The following is an 18,035-nucleotide window of genomic DNA, read 5'->3' on the forward strand; positions in this document are numbered from 1 at the left end:
TATATATATATATATATATATATTTTTTTTTTTTCCTATGTGCCAGGCACTGTAACTAAATGTGGGAGTCCGAGATCCTAAAGGAACTGTCTGTGGATTTAAGGACTCAGTCAAGAAATATTTGCAATAAAATGTAACGGATGCTAAAATGGAGGAATATACTTCGCACTGGGAGCAAAGGAGTGAACATGTATGGGAGAGAGGTCAGAGAAGACCTCACAGAAGTCTTGAGGCAGAAAAGTGGGGAGGGCTCCATAATGAGGAGGAGGAGAATGTACTAGACATGCACTTGGGAATGGGTAGAGAGCAGATTCTAGGATATGGGGTGGGGGGAAGGGAGTGGTAGAACCAAGATTTGTATCTCAGGTCCTGGAACTAAGTCCAGGGGTTCTTTTCATTGATGTTAGCACTGGTGAGAAATACGAGGTGTATTACTAACAATAGGGTAGGCCAGTGGTCGGCAAACCGCGGCTCGCAAGCCACATGTGGCTCTTCGGCCCCTTGAGTGTTCTAACGCCACTTCTTCAAAATAGACTCGCCCAGGCCGAAAACCGACTTCTGCGCATGGGCCACAAAGTTTCAATCGCACTGTACCTGCGCGCCCGCACGTGGTATTTTGTGGAAGAGCCACACTCAAGGGGCCAAAGAGCTGCATGTGGCTCGGGAGCCGCGGTTTGCCAACAACTGGGGTAGGCTAACAATACCAGATCTCTGTGGCTTAACACAATAAATGCCTGTTTCATACAAGTCACAGTGTGTAGTGGGGCCGGTGGGTGGGGTGTCTACTTCAGGCTGCTTCTATGTTGTGGCTCCACATCCCCTGTTGCCTTGGAATCGTCCCATCTATAGGCCTCAGATAAGAGAGGAGAGCTGTGCCTGAGCTATCAGGGGCCAGCCCTGGAAATGGTGTACATGTTTTCACCCTGTTCCCTTAGCCAGAGTTCAGGTGTGTGGTCACATGGCCCAGCCTAACTGCAGGGGTGGCTGGGAAGTGAAGCGTGTGTGCCTAGTAGAAAAGGAAATGGGGTTTGATGAACACTTAGCATTGCCTCTGCCACACAATATTAAATTGAACATAACCAAGTACCTAAATCTGACTTTACCTAAAAGGAATATTTGGGGAGAGCTGGCAGGTAGATATATATGAGAAACAGCATAGACTCTCCTCTCCTCTTCTTTGGGAAATAAATTGATGTGAGATTGTATCCAAAACAAACAAAACTGAGAAAAATAAGCTTTGGCCTAATGGCACCATAATGAGTCATTAATATTTAATAAATATCTACTTTATGCCAGAACCTTGTCTTAAACATCACTGGGGCGGGTGTGTGTGTGTGTGTGTGTGTGAAATACCTTTATATTATGCTTTCAATGTGTCATCTCTTCAGCTGTTAATCAAGAAACTGTGAGGTGTAGATATTATCTCAGCATGGGTTCAGGGGCATTAAGTGAGCCAAAAGGCAAAATTGGGAATTGGGCCTGGCCTTAGACTTATAATCTGGTGCACTAGTCACCAGAGTGGTATCTTAACCTTTCACAGTAATATACGGACAAGCCCAAACTCCTACATACTAGTAATGTTATAAGGTGGAGTAATTAAATATGCACTGAGTAGTAGGCAGATGATTCCATCTTTTTAAGACTTTCTGGTGGAATTGTTTCAAGATCAGCTTTTTTAATTTTTAATATATTTTATTGATTTTTCACAGAGAGGAAGGAAGAGGGACAGAGAGCCGGAAACATCGATGAGAGAGAAACATCGACCAGCTGCCTCCTGCACACCCCCACCGGGGATGCGCCCGCAACCAATGCACATGCCCCTGACCGGAATCGAACCCGGGACCCTTTAGTCCGCAGACCGACGCTCTATCCACTGAGCCAAACCGGTTTCGGCAAGATCAGCTTTGAAGGCAAAATGTAGGAAGAGCATCTTGGCTAGAATCAGAAGGGAGAAATGGACATGCTGTGTGGCATGCTATGGGATGAAGAACAGAATTGTGGGGATGTCTAGAGTATAGGAAAAAATGAAATGGGGACATTGACAGAAAGATTAGAATAGTGGGTCAAGGATTTTTATTTGCCATGTCAAGTAATAGGGAGTCACTATATTTATTACTATAAGGATGTGATATACCTGATGGGTCTAATTATACCATTCTTGGTCCTTGGCTGCCCTGTGGATAGAGTTCCGAACAACAGAATGGGATGAACTGGTCAATGGCCAGATTCTAGCACATGGAATACAGAGTTCCATGGAACACAACAATGTTCTTCCTGGGGCTCAGGAAGAGCCCCAGACACTTAAGGTTCCAAGTTCTCTATAGGACTTCAAAAAACCCTAAGAGATTGAGTCTCTTGCCTGTCAGTCTTGGCTCCTTCATTTCGGAACTCCTGTTCTGATGTGGTTTGAATAAGAAAGTGTTCACCAATTTGTGTAATGAATTATCAGCTTGGCTTATAAAAGCCTGTTTCTCCATAATGAAACCATACCTTCAATTACTAATTAGGACCTAACCACCATTCATGACACTGCTTTTCTTCCATTCAAAGTTTTGAAGCTTGACATCAGAGATGAATTTTCTATCCACAGAGCAGTGGAAATGTTTGCTTCCTCTATGTCCATGACTATGAAGGAAAGAGGAAGGCTGAGGGAAGTTTCAGGTTAGGACTCCTGTGGAGAGAAAGGGTCAGGGCCTCTCTAGTCAGTAGTTAATAATTGTAACTAACATTTGTAGAACACTTTACAATGTACAAAGTGCTTTTGTGTACATGTGATCTTCAAAACTCAATGAGTTAAATTATCTTTATCCCTAGTTTAAGGTTAAGGAAATAGTGGTTCAGCCATTTAAAATTGTAGAAACTCTACTTATTATTTCTATAATCTTGGGCAGATGTGTGTGTGTGTGTGTGTGTGTGTGTGTGTGTGTGTGTGTGTGTTTCTTAATCAACAAAATGGATATCACTATACCTACTTTGTCAGGTTGTTTTCAAAGTAAATAAGATGATGTAAATAAACAATTTAATGCATAGTAAGAATTCAATAAATGATAACACCTAGGAACTGAAGCTGGATAATGGTTGAAAAGAGGACTTTAGGATAATGGACAGTGCCAAGATGGGATGAAAGGTAAATGTATTCCTGAGTCTCAATGAGGTAGACAGACTATTGGAATGGAGTGAGCTGAAGATGTAGGTGGCAGAGTGGGGTGCTTGAACTGGAGATAGGGAGGGGTTGCAGTTGTTGGTAATGACCGTGAGAGTGAGTTTCTGCAGTGATGGAAAAAGATCATTTAAGGTAAGAGAAAGTCAAGGAGCTGAGAGGCTAGGGAGTTAGGTGGGATAATACTCAAAGTATTTAACTACTGATAATGGCATGGACATGAATACATCAAAATGAATGTAGGTTAAAGTGCTGGTGTGGGCCAAAACTGGTTTGGCTCAGTGGATAGAGCATCGGCCTGTGGACTGAAGGGTCCCGGGTTCGATTCCGGTCAAGGGCATGTGCCTTGGTTGCGGGCACATCCCCAGTGGCGGGTGTGCAGGAGGCAGCTGATCGATGTTTCTCTCTCATCGATGTTTCTAACTATCTCTCTCCCTTCCTCTCTGTAAAAAATCAATAAAATATATTTTTTTAAAAAATAAAAAAATAAAGTGCTGGTGTGGGTTCCTGGAGGCACCAGGGTCTGTGAAAATATTTCAGTATTTTAATAATCATACTTGTGCAATTTAACCCAGGGCATAAGATAAATTGTCCACATAGGTATTGAAGTCACCAGGAATGAAGGTGGGACTGTGGAGAGTGAAAGAGCAATCCTGTTGAGGGAGTCTTTAATGAAAGAAGGAGAATGACCAGGAGGATGGCAGGTGATAATAATAAGGAAAGGCAGTGTGTGCAATGGTTTGATGGCATGTGCTTCAAAGTAGCAGAGCATTATTTAGGGAGGAAGGAGGGAACTGGTACTTGAGGCAGCGAAGAGAACACTTCCTCTACTTCTAACCTTAGGTGGTGTAAAGCAGTGATTTTCATATAGATATTTATCTGAATATGAATATTTATTTGAAAGCAATCACTTATATAATTGAAACAAAACTTTCATGAAACAATATGCACCTTAACTACATGCAGCATATACTAATGTTTTCTATTTTATTACTTTATTTTATAAGTATTCTATTTATACTACACACTAATGGGTTGCAGTTTAATGTTTGCAAAGCATTGTTATATAATTTGTAGAAGAAAAAATAGCCACCCCTAGAGAGGACTGCAAGGGAAGTGTGCTTTGGTCCTCAAGGGGTAGCCAGGTTTCAGTTAGATAATGGAGGTGAAAGAAACACCTATCAAAGAGGTTGAAGAATATAGGAGTGTCTTTGTTTGTTCGGGCTGCTGTAATGACTGACCGTAGACTGAGTGTCTTATGAACAACGAACATTTAATTCTCACATTTCTGGAGGCTGAGAAGTCTAAGGTCAAAGCGCTGTCAGATTCAGTGTCTTCTCACTGTGTCCTCACATGGTGGAAGGGGTGAGGGAACTCTCTGGAATCTCTTTTATGAGGGCACTAATCCCATTCATGAGGACTTTGCCTTCAAGATATAATCACTTCCTGAAGGCCCACCTCCAAATACCATCACATTGAGGGTTAGGTTTCAACATATGAATATTGGGTGGGGAGAGACACAAACATTCAGTCTATAGCAAGGGATTTTGTTAATGACCAACCCTAAATTCCAGAGTTCTCAGTGGAAGGAGTTAGAGGCTGCTTTGGGGGTTAGAGTTTGATTCAAATTAGGCAATGTAGGGACTATACTAGGGCAAGAATCTTCATGGTGAAGATCTGGAGGCAAAGGATCCCTGTGGTGCGAGTTATAAGCAGAGATATAGGGCATGCTGGAATTAGTACTCTCGGCGAGAGGTGGGTAATCAGTTCTAATTATAGTCCCCTTCTTGAGACATCTCTTAGTCACTTGTGAGGTGAGGTATAAAGGTTGGTTGGGCTTGAGTAAGATGAGGTGTGTGTGGTAGGATGATGACTTCACCAGAAGTGTCCTGAGCTCTGTGGATCTTCTTCAATCCTATTGTGGACTGAGTTAGGCTAGAGGGGCTATCTTTCCAAAATTGCCAGAGCTCTGAGGGCCCCTGAAATCCTGCTTGACGATGGGGGGTGGTGGTAGCAAGGCTTAACAAGTTCTGTGGCTTACCTTTAAATCCTCCTGTCCTTGATATTGAGGGGGAGGGAAGAAGTGTCCTTACAAGATAGTAACAGTTTCTTGTGTGCTCTTTAAGTAGGACATTTTTAATTTAAAAGACTCAGTGTGGCTCAGAAGTTAGAGCCTCCGCTCCTGGACCAGACTCGATTCCCATGTACCTGGGTTTCGGGTTCGATCCCTGGCCCTGGTCGGGGTGAGTGCAGGAGGCAACCAATCCATGTGTCTCTCTGACATTGATCTCTCTCCTCTCTCTTTTCCTGCTCCCTCCCTTCCACTCTCTCTTAAAAATCAGTAGAAAATAATATCCTCTGGTGAGGATTAACAAAACAAAAAAGACTGCTAAATTAAATAGCACTAAACTAAGAACTAAAATAAAAGAGTTGGTTTTTTAGTTCTGGCTGTGCTTCTGGGTGACATATTAGAGCCTTAACCTCATCTATCAAATTGGTATTAATGTCATTCTTCTTTTCCCGAAAAGCTGTTGTGAGAATTAAATTAAGTGAAAATGTAGACCTACGGTGTGAAACTTGTGAAGCACTATTCAAAGGCAAGAAGTTGGTAATGGACATTACTTGGCAGAAATAATCTGTAGTCAGTGCAAATAGTGGACGGATGTAGGGAGCTGTCAGTTAGTAACAACCGGTGTTGTAATCAGGTTAAGACTAGATGTTTTATAAGATTTTAAGATTTTTTTGATGGTGAGACCCAACTCAAAGGCAGATAGATGAAAGGCAGAACTCTTTGTTACTTACAGCTGCAAACCAGAGAAAGCTGTCATGCGGGGCCACAAGGGGGTTGCACCCAAGGACAGGGTAACAGTAAGCTGGACCTACAGGAGGTGCTTATGTGTGGCAAACAGAATGCAGTCAGCTAGAATGGAGTTAGCTAGGTTCCACCGGCTTCCTGGGGATTGGGTGTTTCAAATAATTCTGCAGGCCTAAGAAGAGGCCACCCCTGGGCGCAGGTATCTGGGGCCTCTGGCAGTTGGGTGTATGTATATTGTAACCCAGGCGTGTGAGAGCCTGATAAGGGAAGTAGCTGGGGTGAAGGGCTGACATATTGCCAGAGAAGGGGAATTGAGAGTTTTAGCCATGGCATTAAGACTGGGTCACTTGTGAAATATTATGTTACACTAAGACAGCTTCAATGTGGTGTAATGCCAAACTGTCATTTTAACAAATAGTACAAAAACTTACTCTAAGCAGACTTCTCATTGACATAGTAGAGTTTCTTAATTTAGCTGTTTATTTATAAGTTATAGAAAATATAATGTTTACTTCTATTATTTCTAACTCTTAATTTCTATTTTAAGTAGACCAGATTGTTGAATCATTGTAGACAAATACCTGGCACCATCTAATACCCAGAAAGTGGCAAAAAGAGTTAGAAGCTGGGTTAAAAGTTCTTCTGAGATTACAAATGCCTATAGCATATAATGGCTGGAATAATATGGACTCAAATTGTTTTCCACATCAGTTTAAGATTATTTTCCTAATATAGGGCTATGGTAGACAGATTTCTAAGATGTTCCCCAACATTCTGGCCCCCTGGTGCAGTTGTAAAATGAAAAATCGCATTAATTAGAATAAACTGGAGCATATACTCATTTGGTTTTAAATTAATTTGACAAACTTTACAAGGACTTACTGAGTATTTCAAGGAATTTAGTGGGAACATCAACAACATAAAAAAGAACCAATCAGAAATGAAGGATATACTAATGAAATAAAGAATAATTTACAAGGAATCAACAGTAGAGTAGAGGATGCCGAGAATCAAATCAAGAATCCTATCTAATAATAGAGTAATATGCAAATAAGCATCACTCCGCTACGCCCACGATTGGGCTGGCGGGAGGCTGGGGGGCGGGACTCGGGGTGGCCTCTCAACGGCCGGATTGGCCCAGACCCGCCCCCATCAGCGTTCGAGGGTTGGGGCGACGCCCGCCCCCGGACCCGCCTCCATGCTCCTGCACTGGGGGAGAGCCCGGTCAGCAGCCGCTGAGGCTGCTTCAAGGGCCAAAGAGGGAGGCAGGGCCAGACCCCAGCGGCCGCAGCTGCTGTGGGGCCCAGGGAGCCAGGCAGGGCTGGACAGGCAACCTCAGGGTGGGCCCGGGGGTGGGTGCAGCGGCGCAGCTTGACAGCAGACAGCAGGGCCTGCTTGGCTGTTGCCGCGGCGACCCGGGAGCAGACAAGCCCAGCTGCAGGCAGCACCCAGCAGGGCTTGCTTGCCCATCGCTATGGTGTGGAGCAGGCAAGCCCCGCAGAGAGCAGAGAACCACAGGGAGCGGGCCTAAGGTCAGCAGGACATGCCCTGAGGGCTCTCGGATTGGAGAGGGTACAGGTCGGGCTGAGGGACCCCCCGCCCCGTGCATAAATTTCATGCACTGGGCCTCTAGTTTGGAATATAAAGAAGCAAAAAACACCCAATCAGAACAGCAAAAAGGAAAAAGAATGTAAAAATATGAAGATAGTGTAAGGAGTCTCTGGGGCAACCTCAAGCATACCAACATTTGCATAATGAGGGTGCCAGAAGGATAAAAGATGGAGCAAGAAATTGAAAACCTATTTGAAAAAATAATAACAGAAAAATTCCCTCACCTGGTGAAAGAAATAGACATAGAAAGAAAAATCAATGACGTTTAATACATTATATGAATAATGGGCAAAAATTACAAATTACTAAAATTGATTCATGAACAAATATCAAACCCAAATATACCACTAATCATTAAAGGAATTAAGTTGGCAATCAAAATTTTCCCTCTACAACAACAAAAGATAAGAAGTCCTCAAAACTTTATAGATGAGTTTTATAAAGCCTTCAAGAAAATCCCTTTTTAATGAAAATATTTTAAGGAAATACAAGGTGAAAGAAAGCATACTATTAATGCCAAGATCAGGTGTCTGAAATGGGCAAAAGATAGATTAGTGATTGTCTAGGGGGAGGGGTTGGAGTGTTACCGCCCATACGAATGGGGGTGATGAAAATGTTTTGGGATTGGGTTGTGGTGATGTTTGCACACTCTGTGAATGTGCTAGAGACCATGGCATTGGACTGAATAGGTGAACACTGTGACGTGTGAAACATGTCATTAAGGCTGTTAAAAAGAAAAGACCAGATGAGTGCAAGAAAAAAAAAATCATACTATCTCACTTATGAACATAAATAGGAAATTCTGCAGTTAAATACTGATGAAAGTTAATTCTGTTTTTACTACTCTAAGTAGGGTGATTTCAGGAATGCAAAAATTCTTCAACACCAGAACACCTACTAATACGATTTATTATTAAAAGTCAAATAATTACCTAGCCTGTTTGGCTAAGTGGATAGAGTGCCGGCCTGCAGACTGAAGGATCCCAGGTTCAATTCCAGTCAAGGGCACATGCCTAGATTGCACCTTCAATCCCCAATAGGGAGCGTGCAGGAAGCAGCCAACCAATGATTATCATCACTGATGTTTTTAACTCTCTCTCCCTTTCCCTTCCTCTCTGAAATTAATAAAAATATATTTTAAAAGAAAAGCCAAATAATAAAAACCATATGACTGTTTTTAATAAATTTATTTTTTAGTAAACAGGTATTTATCTCATGCTTATTATGTGACAGACACTATATATTAGTAAACAAAAGGGAAAAAGTACTTTAATAGAAATAAAAAACACATTTGATAAAACTTTACATCAATTCTCAGCAAAATATGGTTAGAAGAGAGCTCGTGTACTAAGTCAAAATTGATCAAAAACAGAACAAACATTATCCTTAATGCTGAGACATGAGAAACTTTCTCACTGATCCCAATAAAAAATATGTCTGCACTAGAGGTCCAGGCCAGTGAATTAACTTTAAGATATGAAACATATAAAAATTGCATAGGAAAATAAATTATTTCCCTTTATTTAAGATGAAATCATTAAAAAGTGAATTAACTGTAAAATACGAAATATCTAGAAATTACATAGAAAAATAAATTATTTCTCTTTATTTAAGATGAAATCATTAAAATGTGAAATGTAATTTAAGATAAAACATGAATATCTAATTTCCTTTTATTTAAGACAAAATAATTAGAAATCCAATAGTATTTATAAACAATCCATTAGAACTAGGAAAATAGTTCAACAAACTTGACCAGATACAAGGTCAGTGTACAAGTAATAATTGCAGTTGAATTTTTAATTCATAATAGAAACAAAAAATAGAATGTATTTGGTAATATAGCTAACAAAAGTTGCATATGACCTTTATCTAAATAAATTTCACCAGTGGCAACAGCTGAACAGCTTTCATGCATGAAAATCTTGTTGAACCTTTGAATAACTATCACCTTGCCCAGCCCTGGCCAAACTGTGAGTCCATGGCCCAGAACTAGACTAACATGGAAGAAAGAGATTTGCATCACATAGTAGACTATTCTGCTCATATAATTATTTCCAACTGCTTTGGTAGTAAGGTCCCTCTGGTGAGACTCCATCCTAGATATATTCTCATTTCTTTGCCCATAATTGACACATTCAAAATTTACTTATTGTGCAACAAGCATATTTTAAAAATTATAATATTCTTTAAAATGTAGTGCAGATGCCAAAAAAATGTCCTTGACCTCTTTGAGTTTATATTCTCTGTGGCTGGAGAGTGCAAAGTGAAGGGGACAATGGCAGTTGACAGGTTGTAAATAAGCAAAAACCAAAAGGTAATTTCAAAAAGAAATAATAATTTGTTTTAATTTTTTAGTTCATGTCTTTTATTAACCATATACAATTACTTGTCATCCAGTTTGTTGAAGAAATAGGTCAGACAACATTTGCCACAATAATGTCTGTCAAAGTGCCTGGCCATAAAAACTCCATCACCACATTCATCTGAAGGGCACTTCCAACAAAGGCAACTGATTTTGCCATTTTCATGTACTCTGTAGTATTTCAGGACAGCCAGCTTAACTTTCTTTCTCTTACGCTCATTCTCCTTGGGAGTAAGACTTCTTCCTTTTCTTAGCACCACCACGAAGTCTCAACACCAAATGAAGAGTGGACTCCTTTTGAATGTTGTAGTCAGATAAAGTACATTCGTCTTCCAGTTGCTTGCTAGCCAAGATCAGTTTGCTCATCAGAGGGAATTCCTTTCTTATTCTGGATCTTGGCCTTTACATTTTCTCTTGTATCTGAGGGTTCAACCTCCAGAGTGATGAAAATCTGCATCTTGGTGGTGACTCCATTGCAGATGGCAGATTGGAAAGGACACTAATTAATTTTTTGCATAATTTTCACCCACACATCTCTCCCAAATCTCCTTCTCACTAATTCTCCATCTGTGTTTCCTGATCTAAGAGACCTCTGCTGAAATTCTATTAGTTTCTTTTTGGAATTCCCACTGGCCTTGTGCAGCATTTGCTCTGCTATTGATGCTCTCATGTTCTGCCATTTCTACAGCATCACTGGGCTGATTGGCAGAGCTACTTGTCTAGCAGTGCACACGAGCTGGGGAATCTTCTCTTGTCATGGAGCCCCCTCACAGGAATTTTGGCGATTAGGTAAATGGTTTGAAGCAGGATAAACAAATGTGCTATTTGTCGTCTCCGTTGGACATGCATAGATCCAACAAAAGTTTTCAGATTTCTCCATTGTTCTCAGATGTCTATATCTGCAATTCCATGCTGGCACCAATATGTCTTTTTGGTCATTTCCTTGCAAATGACAGAATATAATTCTGACTTGCTTAAATAACGGAAATTAAGACAACAACAATAATTAAAGAGGGAATTCATGAATTTGGTCTGGGGAAGCTCACAGCATCCAGGCGAGAGTCAGTGTGGTGAGGTGGTAAAAAAATAGACTTAAGGGTAAGTCCATTTGGTTCCAAATTCCATCCCCACCACATACCTCTCTGAGGCAGTTTCCTCCCTCTTCTTAAAATAACGATAACTAAAGCCTTTACCTAAAGCACTTGTGGTATTTAAATGGATCATGTCTGTAAAATGCTCAGCAGAGTCTGATCATGTGCTCTTATTATAATTCATGTTTATAAATCTTCCATGAAAAGGCACAATCTTGGATAACACTAGTGATCTTATCAGTGGGCCACTGGGATTGGCTGTCAGAGTACTGCAAACAGAATGGCTGACCTCTGCCTCTCTGAATCTCTCCTCATTAAAATTCCTACAGAGTGAATGGTCTGACATTGACCATGTACCAGACACTGTGCCAGGAAGAAAGAATGAATAATGAGCAGGGACAGGGAGAATTAGGGGACACCATGATAACAGAATCTATGATTAATAGTCTCTATGGAACCATATTGAGCAAATGGAGTTTAGCTGTTAGAAGAGTGGCAAAGATAGATAGAGTGTAATAACATTGTCTACCATACTGTGTGTAATAAATTCAATATTTTTGTAGGAATAATTGCGATACCCCCTCCCCCCCCCCCCACTTGCTCTGACTAGGACTGAACTGGTATCATTCCAAGAAAATTAACTCCACTTCTGCTTAAGTATTTTTAAGAAAAGCTGTAGGGCACATTACAGATCCTGACATCAGAGAATTCTCCTGAATATCCAGGCACTACTTATTGCAGTTCTACCCAGAATCCTAATCATTCTGATGTTATTATTTGAAGCACCAGAAACATTTTCTCAACATCCTTTTCACAGCGGCCTTCATCTCCTTGTTCTTCAGGCTGTAGATGAGGGGATTCAGCATGGGGGTGATCACACTGTACTGCAAGGAGAAGATTAACTCTCGAGTGGATCCAGAATTTGGCATGAGGTAGCGTAGAAATCCTGAGCCATAAAAGAAGATCACTGCAGTGAGGTGGGAAGAGCAGGTAGAGAAGGCCTTGCTTCTGCCTGTGGTGGAGCTGATGGCCAGGATGGTGGACAAAATGCGAACATAGGAGAAAAATATCAGGAGAAAATTTCCAAAGAAGTGCAGGACGCTGGAGCATAGCAAGGCTGTAAAACTTGCAGTCACATCAGAGCAGGACAAGGGATAAAGAGAGGACAGCTCACAGCAGAAGTGGTGGATATTTTGAGCCTCACAGAAGTCTAAATTGAGAGCTACAAGGATATTGATGAGAGCATCCAGAAAAGCCAAACCCCATGAGGCCCACACCAGCCCCATACACAGCTGTCTGTTCATCACCTGGCCATAGAGCAGAGGAGACCTGATGGCAACATAGCGGTCATACGCCATCACAGCAAGTAGGCAGGACTCAGTGCCCCCAGAGGCAAACAGAAAGAAGACCTGAGCCAGGCAGCCCTCCACTGAGATAGTTTTCTCCTCAGACAGCAGATTCTCCAACAGCTTGGGCACAGTGACAGAGGAGTGGCAGAGATCGAGGAAGGACAACTGCCTCAGGAAAAAGTACATGGGGATGTGAAGATGGGAATCAAAGCCGATCACCAGCAGCAGCATCAGATTCCCCATCAGGGTCAGGAGGTAAATTACAAGGAACAGCACAAAGAGCAGAGCCTGGATCTGGGGGTCCGCAGACAGCCCCATGAGGATGAACTCAGAGATAACACTGTGGTTCCTCATTGCCTTCAGTATGTTCTTGGGAATGTCAGAAATAAACGGGGTGGCGCCTCTTCTAATGTCTGATATCTCAGTGTTTTAACCCTACTCTCCATTCACAAAGTTTCATGCCTACTCAAAAATGCATTTCTGAAATGCAAAGTCTCTAGATTTCCTAAAACCTGAAATAATCTTTTCTACCGAATCCCAACACTAGATCAACTCCGTCCACATTTATTGTTCTTTCTGTAATGTCTTAGAGTTAACTTGTTGTTGTTTTATTATTAAATCTACAGAAGGATGTTTGTAAACAGTTGTTAGTAATCCAGTAGAAAGAGAAATTCCAGGAGGAATGAGATACAATTGCAGAAATGGTGTCTCTGGATCAGGTGAGTGTCACAGCATAAGCAGAGCATGGATGGCCTTAAGTGAGAATAGGTTTTTTCCATCCATCAAACATGCATGAAGTCAGTAGATTTGGTGTTAGGAAGGAAGTACTTCTCATCTGATGGCTTTTGTTATTCACTAAGTATTTAAATGAGATCATTAATGGAAAGTGAAGAGTGGTTAGTGGCTGGACATTTGCCCAGTGAGGAGAAATGGGGTTAATTAGAGAGAAAGCAGCACAGAGCTATCCCAGATACTATGTAATTTATCACAAGAAACTGCTGACGGATTTGAAAACATACTCTGGTCATAATCTCCATGCCCCGTTTGTGTGATCTATTCAGAGTCAGCTCTTGTCAAGCCTTCAGGCCAATTGTACATATAGACTACCCTCTAACTTTCAAAAGCTTGACCCTTTTTTCCAACTGTGATCTGACAACCCAGATTACAACGATCAGCTCAGGATAACCCTTCAACACTATTAACACACCATCTTGACCCTAATGTCCTGCTCTATCTCTTGTGTTCAAACTACAAGACCAGCACATTCAATTTTTCAAAATCCATGATTCCCTCCCCCCACTGTTTATCCAAAAAACACACACAGCACTAAAGCTGCTCTTAGGAATCAACTCCACATTACTTGTATTTCTCGCCTAGTTGAGCAATAACTAACACTGAATTAAAGAAAAAACCTTTGAAAATCCAGTAGTCCAGAAGATAAATAAGTTTAAATATCAGTGTGAGAATTTGGTATTAAGGTGGAGTTTAAAATTTTCTGTTGATATAGATCTCCTCTTTGATTTCTAAAAGAGGAAAATACATGGATAAATTGTACATATCACTTTTAAAAACCTAAATACTTCCAGGTATGTGGCAATTGCATTTATTTTTCTTCTTTTACTCACCACTCATGTTCTAGCTAAATACATGTTCTAGTTAGTGACTGGATTCATCCGCAGAACAGTACACCAGTGGCAGAAGATGCTGGAAAAGCAAGGAATCAAACCATGAAATACAGACAGAGAACCGCCCGTTATCATTTCGGAGGGCAGCAGAAAGAAAGCTCCCCTCTGTTCTACTCATCTCCAAATGGAGCCCCACTACTAGCACTAGAAATTCCTTGAACTTTGGGGAAACGTCCTCTCTTAGAAATAAAGGCCAAAGCACAAAACTCTTGCAGAGGACAAACCTGGAAATTGTATCCTGTCGGGCCAGACTCCCTCACAGGTAGAGGTGGACTACATTAGCTATCTGAGGGGCCACAGAAGTAAATGCAATCATCACTTTCACCTGGTGCTACAATTTTACTGTTCTCGATGCTTCGTTTATTCACACTAGTGAGTCCAGATGTGGAATGGGAACAGCTCTGAGAATGCTGCCACTTTATGTTTTCAGTTACTGTCACAATTAGGTGGAGTTAGCTGACTAGGTCATTTCCAAAGAAAAGCTGGCCAAGAGGAGTTCATCTTAGAATGAGACATGCAAAAAGCACCTAGGAATTGTAACTGCCTCAAAGGAGTTGCTCAAAAATGTTATTTAAAAACAAAAGTGATGGGGCGGTGGGGGATTGCCCGGGGTGGGAATGGCTGGGGGCAGGAGGGGGTGTCAAGCGGGGAAAAGGGAGACATATGTAAAACTTTAGACAATAAATTAAAAATAAATAAATAAAATAAAAACAAAAATGAGAGATCAACCAAAGGACTTGGATCCATGCATATGAGCATGACCAATGGACAATAGAGGAGTGGGGTCATGTGCTGGGGATGTGGGAGCAGGTGGGGAGAGGTCAATGGGGAGGAAAGGAGACATATGTAAAACTTTCAACAATAAATAATTTTTTTAAAAAAAACACACAAAAGTGAATGTGTGCATGAGTAAGTGAATGAATGAGACTCAGGAGGAGAAGAGTCACAGAGAACAGATCTGATTAGAAACCAGGAAGGGACTTGGATACCCTAGACTCCCATGAAACCAGATGTAGAAAGGATACTGGATAAAAATTTCACCCACTGCAAAGGTTTGCACCGAAGCTGTGTCTTGTGCCCTGTTCTGAACTTCCACATACCACAGAATACATAATTATGGTGGATAACTATGACGAAAGATTTGTTTCTGCACCCTACATGTTTGAAGAGCTCATAAAGGGTTATTTTTGAGTCATGAGGTGCCCAAAAGCTATCACTGATATTCTGATCTCCTCCCAACCATAACAGTCAGCTCTCAGGTATCAGCCTCCCCAAACGGCCAGATTTCTGGTATAATGTGGGCTTTCAGCACCAGAAACAAGGAATACAGCAAACAGACTTGTCTCAATTGTCCCACGTGTAACATGAAGACTAAAAATAATTACTTTGGAAAGTTGTGAGTTCTTAACTTACTAACTTAAGTATAGTGCTGAAGACAATTGAGGTGCCGAAGAATCATTGGATTCTCTTGTCTTCACCCCCAATCCAAGTGTGTAATTTTCCCAAAAAGAAAAAGAGAAGTGGTTTTGAGGAGCAGACCAAAACATTTAAGGTAACAGAAACAAATACTATGTCAGAGAAATGTTCTCCTACCTCCAGACCAGGAGAATAAAGGTAAGTTGAGAGGACTGAGGGGGAACAGAGTGCCTGATGCGGAATGACGAGAAGTGGTGGGAATGAGGGTAAAGGGGTCCTACAGGGAACACAGAGAAAACCGTCAGAGAACAGGGAAAACATTACCTGGTTTCTGTGTTTTCCTGGCACTGAGTGCATCTTGTTTTTCTGAGTTGGTGGGCATGACTCTGAGCTCAGGAGAAATTCACAAGACAGAAGATGTACCACAACATTGAATCATGTGAACTGACATTGCTTTTTCTATGGGAGACTTTTTGTGCATAAATAGGAGTATGTAAGCTCAATACTCAAACGCCTCTGCAAATAAAGACTTCAGAAAGCTCTTCTAAACTTTGAGAGTATTTTTGCTCTTATCCCCTAATTGCTCCACAAAATGACAACAAAAAGAAAAACATGAAAATTTCAAATTCCTAATAAGTAGCACAGCAATTCTTTCATACTTCCTCTAGCAAAATTACACAGTCATTTCTTCACAAATCTCTCTCTGTGACTGTTAATACATTGCTCAGAGCACCTGCCTAACAAAGGAGGCTCAGGTGTAGCCATTCAGAAGGGCTTGTGCGTTAAGGTGGCCAATAGGTTGGCAAGGTAAGACCTAAAAGCCCAGGGGATGTCTAGGTCCACCCTGATTGCTGGGAAACTCAGCCTGAAGCATACTTTGTACTCATTAGCTAAAAATGAGTACCGGAAGATCCCAATGCGAATTCCCACTGGAACTCAGTGACTCACAGCTTACCTTTAGATCATGTTAATGATGTCATGGGTTTAATTATTATATATAGTAAAGAATTATTATTATAGAAACACTATTAGGTCAATAGTAATTTAAATTTACCTACATATTTGACTTTTTTTTGCTCAATTTTTTTTCTACATCTGCAATTGCAAATTCAAAAGCTTAAACTAGATTTCAGTGGATGAGTTTAACACAAATTAGACAAAGTTAAAAAGTATTAGCGAATCAGGATAGGTCAGAAGAAAGTAAGAACTTCCATCTGTGAGCATTTCTTTCTCCTTTTCACTTTTCCTTTAGTTCAAGTCTTCTAGTGATGTATTTATCTCACCTTCATTCTTAAAGGATGTTTTACTAGACATAAAATCATAATGGGGGAGTTATTTTTTTATTCAGTACTTTCAAGATAATATCTCATTGTTCTCTGTCTCCTTGTTCATCTAATGTTTCTCCTGAAATCAACTGTTAGTCTAATTCAGTGATTTTCCACTGGTATGCTGCAGCACACTCATGTGCCACAAGAATTTTTAAAACTAGCAATACCTGACTATTTAGTCAGGGGCACTGACCTCTTTTCCCTTTTATTGTCAAACAAGAAAATGACAATAGCCAGCCAGTGTGAATTAATCTAAATTATACCTACTTTTCTCAGATTGTCAAAAATATAATATTTTTGGTGTACCACAGAATTATAGTAACTTATTTATATGTGCCATGAGATGAAAAGGGTTGAAAAGATCCGATCTAATTGTACTTCTCTGGAGTTAATTTGTCTTTTTTTTTTTTCTCTTGCATTTTTAGCATTATCTCCTTTAGTAATTTTATTATGATGTGAAAATGTGTGACTTTCATTTTACTTATCATATTTGGGATTTATTTATAGGACTTCTAGCATTTGTAGTTGGTATATAGGGTGTCCCAAAAAATGTATACACATGCGTTGAATAATTGTAAAGGTAGTGTTTATATATTTCATTTTCAAAATTGAGCTATCAACTGTTAAAGTGTGTATACATTTTTGGGGTCACCCTGTAATTTTTTCTCAGTTTAAAATTTTTCATCCATTATCTTACATATTGCCCCATTTTCTCATCTATTACTATTTTTCTTTCTCTCTTCCTTGGAATTCCATGTACATGTATGGTGCCTGCATTCTATACATAATGTATCTCATACTGTCTTTTTTTTTTTTCTGTGCTTTGCTCTACATATTTTCTTCTTACGTGTCACTAGTATACTCTCAACAATGTCTAATCTCCTGTAAATTTATACTTTAAGATCTTAATTTCAGTGATTACATTTTTTATTTCTAGGCTTTTTACTTAGGTGTTGTTGTTTTTTAATAGTTTCCAGAAATATTATGCCAAAATTCTCAATCTTGTCTTAAGTCTCCATAAATAGTTTAAATTTTAAAGTAGTGTATCTGGGTCTATTACCAACTTCTCTAGATTTTGTTTCCCCATATTATTGTTTAATTTTTTTATTAAAAACAGGATATTATTATGAAATTATGGAAATCACTCAAGACTCTGGATTGTAGTTTCTTCGTCCAGAGAGAATTTTCCCTTGCTTTAGTCAGAGTACCATGAGC

General features: G+C 40.3%; 1 protein-coding gene and 1 pseudogene across 2 annotated transcripts; both read right to left on the bottom strand.

The window, feature by feature from the left end:
* Positions 1-9,971: 9,971 nt before the first annotated feature.
* On the bottom strand, positions 9,972-10,408 carry LOC307101033 (ubiquitin-ribosomal protein eS31 fusion protein-like; annotated as a pseudogene). The gene has a single exon. The product of its transcript is annotated as a ubiquitin-ribosomal protein eS31 fusion protein-like (transcript).
* Positions 10,409-11,815: 1,407 nt separating this feature from the next.
* On the bottom strand, positions 11,816-12,745 carry LOC307102362 (olfactory receptor 8S1-like; the record flags this gene model as incomplete). Its single annotated transcript, XM_079775912.1, has 1 exon — positions 11,816-12,745. One exon carries the CDS (start codon positions 12,743-12,745, stop codon positions 11,816-11,818), a length of 930 nt encoding a protein of 309 aa, XP_079632038.1.
* Positions 12,746-18,035: the final 5,290 nt, after the last annotated feature.

Source organism: Cnephaeus nilssonii (assembly GCF_951640355.1).
Source record: "Cnephaeus nilssonii genome assembly, chromosome: 6".
Classification (NCBI taxonomy): Eukaryota; Metazoa; Chordata; class Mammalia; order Chiroptera; family Vespertilionidae; genus Cnephaeus; species Cnephaeus nilssonii.